Source organism: Molossus molossus, unplaced genomic scaffold (assembly GCF_014108415.1).
Source record: "Molossus molossus isolate mMolMol1 unplaced genomic scaffold, mMolMol1.p scaffold_m16_p_1, whole genome shotgun sequence".
Lineage (NCBI taxonomy): Eukaryota > Metazoa > Chordata > Mammalia > Chiroptera > Molossidae > Molossus > Molossus molossus.
The window spans coordinates 54,392,286-54,404,384 of NW_023425344.1; the positions used below are offsets into that span (position 1 = coordinate 54,392,286).

The 12,099-nt window shown below is 37.3% G+C and overlaps 1 protein-coding gene across 1 annotated transcript; it reads left to right on the top strand.

Annotated features, from left to right (window-relative positions):
• The first annotated feature begins 238 nt into the window (after positions 1 to 238).
• AREG (amphiregulin) lies at positions 239 to 10,484 on the top strand. Its single transcript, XM_036247356.1, has 6 exons — positions 239 to 299; positions 1,426 to 1,674; positions 4,491 to 4,689; positions 5,645 to 5,800; positions 7,743 to 7,854; positions 10,426 to 10,484. Exons 1-5 carry the CDS (start codon positions 239 to 241, stop codon positions 7,834 to 7,836), a joined length of 759 nt encoding a protein of 252 aa, XP_036103249.1. The 3' UTR covers positions 7,837 to 7,854; positions 10,426 to 10,484.
• The last annotated feature ends 1,615 nt before the right edge of the window (positions 10,485 to 12,099 follow it).

Sequence of the window (12,099 nt, forward strand, 5' to 3'; positions counted from 1 at the left end):
CCGCCCTATAAAGCGGCAGGTGAGCGCCGCGCCTCCGGTATGTTCGCGCACCTTGTGCCTGCGCCCCAGTCGGAGCCCAGAGAACCCGGGCGAGCTCCCCGTGCAGCGCCCCAGCCCCACCGGGCTGGCGAGCACGGCCGCTCACTCCTGGTCCCCGGCGTCTTCCGCCACGTCCCCCAGCCCGCAGCTCCCGGCCGGGTTGCCCCAGAGACCGCGCCGCCGCCGCGCCGAGGGACCAATGAGAGCCCCGCTGCTGCCGCCGGCGCCCGTGGTGCTGTCGCTCCTGCTCCTCGGCTCAGGTGAGGACGCCCCGCCTGCGACCTGCCGGCGCTTCTCCCGCCGCGCGCAGCAGCGGCCCCTCTCGAGTTTTGCGGCAACTTCTCCAAAACACTCTGTCCCGCAGGAGGTGTTCACGGTAGCTGCCTCCCTAGAGTAACTCCCTGGGAGGAAAAGAAAAGCCGGCAGGTGTCCCCGCTGGTCCAGGGCAGAAAGAGGGTGCCAGAGAAACCCCTACTTTTACTCCAGTTTAGCTGGAGGAAACCTTAGAGATCCTGTGATCCAAACCCTTGACAGTAGAGGCACCGAGGTGCAGAGGGGTGACGTGGGCTGCGCGGTTCTGTCTCTAAGGCCTGGACCCAGGAGTGCTGCCTTCTCTTAAATTCTCCTCTGTCTAGTGATTTTGTGCCTACATTCCTAGAGGACCTCGAGTCATCCCAGGTTGAAGTTAGCACCACTGTTTTATTGAGATCTAAAAGATATGGGGAGGAGGGTGGCTGGGGGGAGGGGGGGAGAAATATCTGTAACAAAAATAAATTAATTAGTTAAAAAAATAAATAAAAAAGATAAAGCAGGGGCACCTGACTAGTTCCCAGTTTTTCCTCAATTAAGAACAATAATAATGAAACAATGACAGTAAGAATCATTATCAATTACCTTTTATATTACTTTTTCCATTTTATGTATACATAGTCCTTTCTAAACGTGAGCACGTGTTAAAGAAATCTGATATTTATATCTAGAACCTGTCTGTGGTTCTAGATATAATGGGACAGGTGTCGTTTGTTCTAGCAACACAAATGCATTTGGTCTGTGAAGAGGTGGGAATATTTAGACAACACCTGTTAAGTAAATACCAATATTAGAGTTATTTGGCATTTTTTTGGTTTTGTTTTGCTTTGCTTTTGATGCGTAAATCAATGTAGACTATCTGTGGAAAATAAACCTTGATGAAAGAAGCTCTGTAATTGGAACAGCTGAGTTTGCTTGTTGGCAAAACGGGAAGTTGCTTTCATAAGTGACTCAGTCACAATTGTACATGTGTGATAACTGCTTTGATATCAGAAGCTCAGCATTTCTCCTGACCGCAGCCGACTGGTGAGAAAGGCATTCTGCGTCACCTTTCCTTCCCTTGCTCCTTCTCCACAGCCCAGTATGCTGCAGGATCGGCTGGCAATGACACTTCCTCTGGGAAAGGAGAACCATTTTCTGGGGATCACGATGCTGATGAATTTGAGGTCACCTCAAGAAGTGAGATGTCTTTAGGAAGTGCGATTTCCCTTGTGAATGAGATGCCTTCCGATAGCGAACTGTCCTCAGAAATTGACTATGACTATGCAGAAGAGTATGACATTGAATCACAAATATCTGGCTATATCGTAGATGATTCAGTCAGAGGTGAGTAGGGGATATGGTGAAAATGTAGCCTATGGGGTATGTGTTTATATAAGCAAAGCCAATTTAAATGAAAACATGTTCCCCAGATCTTCCAGTGGCTTTCTGGTATGTATGCATATTTGTTGTATAGCCTGCTAGGTAAGCTACAAACTGAGATGCAAAGAACTATATGTGGGCTCATCCTATAGGTTAGCACCTCTAATGAATGCTTTATGTCTCTTAAGTCTAATGTGATCATTGAAGCTTGAAAAGGTTCAGTGTTCTGCCCAAGATTCCACAGCGAGCAAACAGATGAGCCAGAATGAGAACTCCAGTCAGTCTGATGCCAGATACTGTGCTCTTTCCCACTGTGCCTCATGACCCCCATTCTGAGAGACAGACACAGACACCAGCCAGTTTTATCCACTCTGCATCTCAGCTTCTGTATCCACTCCCACCACCATATTTCCCTGAATAACTGCTTTTTAACACAAGTGAGGGAACAGAGGAAGAAATGGGAAAGGAGCAATTGGACTTTAACCTTAAGTACTAGGTGTTGAGAAACTGGTAATAATAATAACATCTTCTGGAAATATCAAAGAACAAATATGCAAACATTTTATATTGTTAAAAATCACATTTTAACTCCAAATCCCATTTGTCAGCTCAATAACAGTGACTCATGATTTTCTTCTCTTTTGGTGTTATCTGACCTTTAAAAAAGAACATTTGTTTAAAATGATAGTACCAAAGTAAGAGGTATGTATTTTTCATTACCCTCATATTACTTTGGAGTTTGAGGGAAAACAAGGTCATCAGTACATCAGATATAAATATCCTACTATAGCCCTGGTCAGTTTGGCTCAGCTGTTAGAGCATTGGCCAGGGACCAAAAGGTCTCAGGTTCAATACCCATCAAGCATGTACCTGGGTTGCTGGTTTGATTCCTGGCTTGGCCATGTGGGAGGCAACCAATCAATGTGTCTCTTTCACATTAATGTTTCTCTCTCCCTCTCTCCCTCCTCCTTCCTTTCTATTCTATCTAAAAATCAATGGAAAAAATCCATGGGTGAGGATTAACAACAACAACAACAACAAAAAAAAAAACAAACACTAAAAATAAAAATAAATGAATATCCTAGTATCATCCACTGTGGAGGCAGGACATAAGGCCCTTTCTCTCCTGACCTTAGTTTCCCTGACTTTTTCCCCTGCATTGGCTCCCAAAACTGGTGAGAGAGGGCAGGTGATACCGTAGGGACAGTGACCTGCTTAAGTGACAGGTGGGAAAAGCTGAGTGAACACTTCACTTTACTCTCTTGAACTTTTACTTTGATGTATGGTGGGAAGGGATCCATTTATAATTCTTATTTCGGAGTAATGATATTAAATCACTAAGATTCTAGAAACTGTTCTCTTAGACGTGTTACCAAGTTGTTAACATTTCAAAGGGCCAAATAAATTGTCAGTGGTGAAAATGGCTGGTGGTTAACATTGCAATGCATTGTGTGATAGAGTGAAATGTTGGTTGTACTCCTTCAAAAGGCTATTAAACCCAAGGGGTTAATGTCTACTGTAGCACTTCAGAATAGTGACTATTTGTGTCTGTCTAAAATTTGTAATATGCATGATAAAATGCAATAATAGCCTTTTAAAATCTACCTATTGGAGGACTTATTCTAACTTGTCATACTTTATCATCAGAAGAAAGTTTATGCATAAAAATTGCATAACTACCTATTAAACATTGCTCCTAGTTTGACTATTATGAATGTTATAATAACCTGCTAAAATATTGATAATATTTATTTGTTGTTTCTTTAATCACAGGGTTCTATCTTGATACCCTTCCCTCTGTTTCTGTTGTTTTCTATTTAGCGGATACTACAGGACCATTATGACTAATGGAATTATGACATATATTTGACTCTTTTCACTAAGCTCTGTTTGCTAAATACCTGCTCAGATAAACCTATTGAGGGATTAGTATAACAAAATCGCACAGCTCTAACAAGAGAATTCCTGTTTCCTATATTTAGCATGTGGCTAAATTATACCCTGTATAACTATAACACTGAACAAACATTTCTGTGGATCTGAAGAAGCATTAAGTACAAATATATCTGGACTCCTATTCTTTTTTTTCAAATAGATTGACCACAGAGATGAATCCCATGGAAGGTATCCATTAATTATAGTCCATTGTAATCTGGGAGTTGGAGAAAATTGATTAACTCTAATGTATAAGTTTCAGTTTTTTCTACCCTCAGGTAATATGCACTAATTTCCAATTATGATAGTGAGCACTAGGCCAATATGAGTAAATAAAATCCACAAATACATTTATGTCTCACTTTAATCACTGGCATTGACCATTTCCAAGAGAAAACATTGTGGAATGAGAAAATAACAGGATTTAATGTCCCAGCACTGCTGTTTTCTAGCTGCATGTCCCAGGGGAGTTATCTGGATAACAGTACATTCAACTGTGATTTGGGTTTAATTTAATTAATATTCATTACCAAGAACTTGGTATGTACTAAAAATTTGAAAACTGTTTAAACTATTTCATGGATTTTCTTAGACAGGTAACTCATATTATCAATAATAGTAATACTGGTACAAATTCAAAGTGTTTCTAAGCTAATAAAATAATGGGTTCAGATTTATAAGTGCCACACAATACATATGTTCTCTTTGCCCTATTATTGTGTATGAATTGTGTTAAATAATGAGACAAATGTGGTTGTTATTCCTATGACCTCTCACTGCTAGGATTTCTTTCGCTCATGTCTTCAAAATGATATTAAAAATGACATGTCAATCTTTTCTTTTAGTTGAACAGGTAGTTAAGCCCAAGGAAAACAAAACAGAAAGTGAAAATACTACAGATAAACCCAAAAGAAAGAAAAAAGGACACAAAAATAGAAAAAATAGAAAAAACAGAAAGAAAAATCCATGTGATACAAAATTTCAAAATTTCTGCATCCATGGAGAATGTAAATATATAGAGCACCTGAAAACAGCAACATGCAAGTAAGTTTTCCTAAATTGTGTAGAATTCTGTATTTCTAATGCCATGTCTGAAACTCCTAGCTGCAGAAAATCATTTATATTTGCAATGTATAAACCAAGAGTCTATAAACCTTTTCTTAAAAACCAGATATTAAATATTTTAGGCTCCCTGGGTCAAGATTATGTATGTACTTATATAATAAATTAAAAAGTAACCACTTCACCCTGGGCGGTATGGTTTGATTGGTTGGGCAATGTCTCATGCATTGAAAGGTTGCCAGTTTGATTCTTGGTCAGGTCACATGCCCAGGTTACAGGTTAGATGACCAATTGATGTTTTTCTCTTCTACTGATGTTTCTCTTTCTCCCTCCCTCCCTTCCTCCTTCCTGCCCTCTCTATTCCTCTCCCTTCCTCTCTCTAACAATCAATAAAAAATATTTTTAAAAGAGTAACCACTTAAAGATGTAAAAACCAATTTTTGGCTTGCACACTGTAAAAAAACAGACAAATGGCCAGATTTGACCCATGAGCTGTAGTTGACTGACCCCTGGTTATAAACCATCATTTTATAACAGAGATTTTACAACAAAATCTCTGTTGTAAAAAATGGACCTAAAGGTACTTTTCACATAATGTTGTTCTATCATCCTTTCCCCCCAAAATTGCTAGCATATGAAATGATAGTGGAATATATTAGCTGCAAACAATCACTGAATTCATCAGCTGGTCATAAAAGGAGCACAAAGAATGAAAAGGTGTGTCTTCCTAGAATAACACCCAAACTAATCTCAACTTGTTCTTATACGAATAGATCTTTGGCTCAGATGCATTCTTTGTCTCATGATTTTGAAATACAAACACAAGGCATGACTTATTTTTCTAGTATTAGAATTAAATGGTTATGACCTAGAAAGTAAGACTAAAATATATAGAATGTTTTTACACATTATAATTTTGGAATGTGATTATTTGCAGATGTCATCAGGATTACTTTGGTGAACGGTGTGGGGAAAAATCCATGAAGACTCACAGCATGGTTGATGGTGATTTATCAAAAATTACATTAGCAGCTATAACTGCCTTTGTCTTCGCCGTGAGCTTTGCGGTCATTGCTGCTGTTATTGCAATCCAGTAAGTATGGCATAACGTAGAAATTCCTCATAAAATAATGTTGGGTTAATTTCAATATTTTTAATCACAATATACTATCATATTTCAAATAGATTATTCTATTGGTGGCACGTGATCTTTACTTTTGATTGACAAACATCACAGAATATGGTCCAAATTTATATTACTTTAACCACCATAGAAACTTAAAGGCCTTTTTCATAAAATCTATAAATTTTTTAACTTAAAAATTGATGATTTTGTTTTATGTCATATTTCTACTAATGGCTACTTTCAAATTTCAGAGTGTTGGTATCTACTATGAATATCTTAAGCTTAAGCAAGCCTCCCAGAATGTAATTAATGTCTGGTTCATAGTAGATTGTCAGAGATACTGCTTTGGTACAAAAATCACAAAGAGTTTTAAAATCAGAGCCCGGAAAGATACCTCTTTTTATTAGAATGCAAAATTCTGAATTAGGAATTTCATATCATGGCCCTAATTTACTTAGAGCTTATGCCTCTTTTGTTACTGTCAAATGCAATATGGGAACTCAGTGATTAAAAACACACAACATTTCCTGCATGTGGTACGAGGGCATGGCGTAGGAAGCAGGGACAAGCCTATTACTGTCTCACTCCTGCAGTATCTTCCCTGTGCTCACAGTAACAGATCTCATGCTTCACTTTATGACCAATGAAGGTTAGAACTAGACTGTTCCAGCTTGTGGACACTGGTGGGTATGTCAAAATGGCATTGTCTGTCAAACAGAAGTCAGTGAATTAAGGAAGCTGGGGGAGGGTGTGAATGGCTCTATAATGACTCATTGCTACTAGAGCTTGGGAAAAGCAATAGCCTCATTATTCTAATTTTAGGTTTTAGTAAATTACTTTAACAACTTGATTGTGTACATGATCCACCACTCAGGAAACAAGGGGTTATCTTCGACCATTGTTTACTATTATTTTAAATGCAGACCAGATAATGATAAAATGGTACATAAAAAAACTGTTTTATGATGCACATAAAGTTTGATCTGTGGCTTAAATTTGTTTTGCACACCCCAGAAATGATTTTGATCTCTTAATACCTCAAGCTTAGATAGGCAGATGTGTTTAGGAATGATACCTTCACACAAACTATTATTATTTAACATAGAAGGATAGAAGAAAAAAAAAGTTGCCAGTTAAAGAAGATGGTTTGAAGTAATTATTTAAGACTGTAATTATTCAAATTGAAATATTTAATAATCTTTTGGAAAACATGAAAAAACTTTATCATGTTAGCACTCTTAAAACTAAGCCGTGACTATTTTTCTTTTCTCCCATATTCTCCTTGTATTTGAGACACATAACAAACACTAGCCTAAGCCTCAATTGCTATCTTCTCATATTGTAGTGAATTTTTTCCTAAACATCATAGGAAAGGATCTTATGATTTTAAATAATAAAATTTGGTGGGTGAATTAAAGATTGACTAAAAGTAGACTACAGCACCAAGACATTTTTAAACCATTCAGTCTTTTAATAGAAAGTAGAAATACATAGAATATTTCAAAATAAATAAAACCCAACTTGTTTTGTAAGCCTGCTTTAAAAAATTCTAATCATTTAAATTAGTTTGTTTAAGCATAAAGTCTTTCTCTGGTAAAACTGTACTATCTTCTTCCTCCACTTGTGCATGGCAACTGTGCTGTGTTTTGAAAAATAAAAATACATATTTATGTGTGCCATGCTTTCAAAAAGTTTGCATCTCAAGGCACATTTATTTAAATGTCAGTACTTTGGAAATATGATTACATAAAGTCACCATACATATCCTATTGAAAAGAACATTGGTTTAGTGTAATGTGTAATGGTCTATAGGTACTCACAAAAAGAAATTCTCTGCACTCATGAAAATCCCAATTAATATATGGATAAACAAAACTTTGATGACAGTAGAATATTTTGTTTTCTGAAGGCTTCGAAAACGATACTTCAGGGAATATGAAGGAGAAGCTGAAGAGCAAAAGAAACTTCGACAAGAAAATGGAAATGCACATGCCATAGCATAAATGAAGATGATGTTACAGGTTTGTGTTTTAAAAGATATTTTTAGATCACATACTATAATTTTGAAAAATATAGCATCTATTTAAAAAAAAACAAGGAAAGTAAGTGTTCTTAATTGTAGGTACACTGTTAACATTGGTTACATTGAAGTGTTATTTTTTGAGCGTGAGATGGAGTTCAATATTGAGAAAGAACTCTGTCCTTAGTATTATAAAGGATTTGAAAATGAGGGAGACATAGATCCTCCTCTCAAAGAACTTAGTGTTTAGTAGATAGAAAATAGGGTAACCAATGGTTGTTGCAAATGACAGTATTTTATCTTATGGCTAAGTAGTATTCCATTGTATGTATGTACCACATTTTCTTTGGAACCTGAGAATATCATGCTAAGTGAACTAATTCAGACAGAAAAAGTCCAAAACTGTACGATTTCACTCATATGTGGGATACAAAACTGAAAGCAACAAATGAACAAATGAGAAAAACAAATGAACAAAATCTCATAGACACAGACAACAGTATGGTGGTTACCAGAGGGAAGGGACATGGAGGGTAACAGAGAGTTAAGGGGATCAACTATATGGTGAAGGAAGAAGACTTGACTTTGGGTGGTGGCACACAATGTAATATACAGATGCTATATCATAGAATTGTACACTTGAAACCTATCTAATTTTGTTGACCACTGTCACCTCAATAAATTAATTGTTAAAAAGAAAGGAACCACCCTGCCGGTTTGGCTCAGCGGTTAGAGCGTCGGCCTGTGGTCCGGAGAGACCCCGGTTAGGTTCCCTCTAAGGGCACGTACTTCGGTTGCAGTTTGTCCCCGGCCCTGGTTGGTCGTATGGGTGGCAGCTACTCGATGTGTCCCTTTCACATCGATGTTTTTCTCTCTTTCTCTCTCTCTCTTCCTCTCTCTCCCTCCCACTCTATCTGTACAAAAAATGGAAAAAAAAATGTCCTCAGGTGAGGATTAAAAAAAAAAAGGAAAAGAAAGGAACCAATGGAATATGAGGGGTTTCCAACGAAAGCTAGAAGGGATCCACTAGGATGCAGGTAGAGAGCAGGAGAGGGTGGACATATAAGGTAGCATTGAGTGAGCCTTAAAGTACTAATGAAATTGGGACAAGCAATTATGAGAGGAGAGCAAGATTAATACTGAGATGCACTAGATTGTTTTAGAAACTTGTGACAAATAGCTTAGTTCAAATGGGTGTTGGGGGAGATTAGGTTGAAATGACAGGTTGAGCTCACATAATGGGGAGCCAAAGTCAGAGTGCTCTCTTTACAAATGTGAGGTACCGTCAGGTTGAATATCCCTTTAATGAAAGAGAGGAGGGGGTACAAATTTGAAGGATCTTGGTTAGAGTATATATTGCAGCTTTATCTTTAATTTTTTGTAAAAAGAATGAGTTGAGCGTGTTGGTAGGGAGAGGGTATGAAGATATGGAGAGAGATATTTGATAACAAAGTGAACAGCTAATGAAGCAAACTTCTAGAGGAAGAAAAGGAGGCAAAGAGCTCAAGGTCAGTCAGAAGAAGGAACTCTATTCCCTCAGACATTCAGGAAAGGTGTCATATCCTTAAGTCACTGATTTTCTTCCTTCAGTGGGTTTAAGAATTACTTGAGATATGTATTAAATATGCATATTCCTAAGCCAAATCCCAAATTGACTAAGTCAGTATTTCCACTTTAAATTAACACTATAGATGGGCAACCACTACATTAAGCATCGGTTAAGTGTAGGTATGACCTTGTGAGACTATTACAGAACTAGCATAGTAACTCATGAAATAGGTAATTATCCATGCCAATGCTATCCTCTGTACTTATTGCATGAAAACTTATTAATTTATGGGCTTAATGTGCTGATGCTAAAACCACCAACATAAATAAAGGTGGATTTTTTTATTATTTAGTGCAATTGAAATTTGTTTTTTAATTTTATTTTTTAAAATTTTATTGAATTTATTGGGGTCACGTTGGTTAATAAGATTATAATGGTTTCAGTTGTGCAATTCTATAATACATTCATCTGTATATTGTATTGTGAGTTCACCACCCTAAGTCAAGTCTTCTTCCATAACCATTTGTCCCCCCTTTACCCTCTTCTACCTCCCCCTAAGTAGGTCCCAGATGGTTTTAGGAGAAGGAATATGCTGTGCTGGCACATAGTGGCTGCCTATTAACTGGTAGCTACTATTATTATGCCCTTGGTACTAATTATCTTAAATTAACTGTATAACATAAATACACCGAGCCATTTAATCTTTGTTTTTAATTATGTCCACTGCATAGATTTGGTTAGGGAAACCATTTATCATGACTGTGGTTGCTTTTTGTTAAGCAGAATTTGATGCAACAGGTTTAAGCAAATGCAGTCTTCTCCCTAAGTAGGTATGTAACCAAAGGAGACGTGAGAGAGGGATTCCAGTCAAAGCAATAGTTTGTCTCTGAAATGCTTGTAGCATTTTTCATGACATTCTAGAACAAAAAAATGGATAGAAATTCTGATTCTTTGGCACTTTGTTAAAGCTTTGTTGGGATTGAGCCCTTTTCCCCCCTAACACTTTACTTTATTTTTGAACAGGGTATCTGATCGGAGTCACTACCAAGTCACAACCAGGAGTGATGCGTTGGTTTCTCTTTTCAGTGGATCATAAGAAAACAGAACTTTTTGTTCTGATGGTTTTAAACTTTCAATTGTCACTTTTTATGCTAAGCCTTATTTCTGTACATAAAGATGCATGGAGAGAAAAAGTATTTTTTCAAATTGTAAATAATTTATTTAATATTTAATAGAAGTGTATTTATTTTACAGCTCATTAAACTTTTTTTAATCAAACAGATTGAGAGTTTGAGTATTAGTTTTGAGATTGCAAGACTCTAGGGATTTTCTCATAACACTTAGGTAATCATTTTAAAAGGAGTTCCTTCCCTTTCCTTTTTATTTTTTTGTATTGTTTTATTTTAATTTCCAAAACTTCTTTTCTTAGAAAGAGCTCATAATGGGAAAATTATAAACTAGAGTCACAAATACAATCTCAAACTGGCCTTTCTTATTGCCTGTAGAATTTATTCCAAGTACTGGTAATTATAAATGACTCTAAAATCAATATATGGTGATTCCTCTCTGTTACACTAGACACAGATATTATAAAAGAAAGAAAATCTACTGCTTATCATTATTATCACCATAATAAGAAGGAGACAATAATAGGTTTGAATATTACAAATGTGGCATTTCAAGAGAATCAGGAAGTATTTAGATTTAAGGCTTCTTTCCCTAACGCCATGACATGAATGCATAAAGCATCTAAAACCCACACCTCCTTTCCCCTCTTTGCTACTATTTTCTTACATCTTTTCTTTAATCTTTATTGTTGAATGTATTACAGATGTTCCTCATTTTTCCCCCATTGACCCTCTCCTCCCCCCTCCCACTCCCCTCCCACCTTCCTCTCACCTTTCCCCCACTGTTGTCTGTGTCCATTGGTTATGCATGTAAGTTCTTTGGTTTATTTCTTCCCAACCCCCAACCTCCTTCCCTTTGAGGTTTGTCAGTCTAGCAACCGATTTGTACTTCTTAATCCCTTCACCTTTTTCACCCATTCCCACAACCCCCTCCTAGCTGGCAACTAACAAAATGTTCTTTGTATCTATGAGAATGTTTCTGTTCCACCTGTTCATTTTGTTTGTAGATTCAATTGTCGATAGACATGTATTCATTGACATTTTGTTTGTTCATATTTTTTATCTTTTTCTTCAAAAAGACCCTTCATCACCACCAAACTGTTATTATATAAAATGATGAAGGGTCTTACATCTTTTTAAACAAATATATGTGTATTTGTGGTAGGTGCTCTTTCAAGAAGCTTAATATTGTGGAATGACTCACAGTCTGGTTCCTGGCTGGTCAACTAAGTTACCTGCATGCAAAACAATGCTTAAAATATGTGGATAGTATCTTGAGGAAATGAACAAATAATAAACATAATTCCAGCAATCATCTCATAGAATGTCATGAATGAAAGGTGCCTTACACATCAACACTCCCATCTGTCTCTAGCATACAATTTACCAAATTATTGCCCAATGATCATCTAATCAATTGCTCCCCAGCTTCACCTGCATGTTTATCATTTGAGTTTTAAATTACCACATGCTCAGGTTCCCCTTCTGGACCTCACACCTGACAGAATGGCCGCCATCAACAAATCATCAAACAACAAGTGTTGGCGAGGGTGTGGAGAAAAGGGGACTC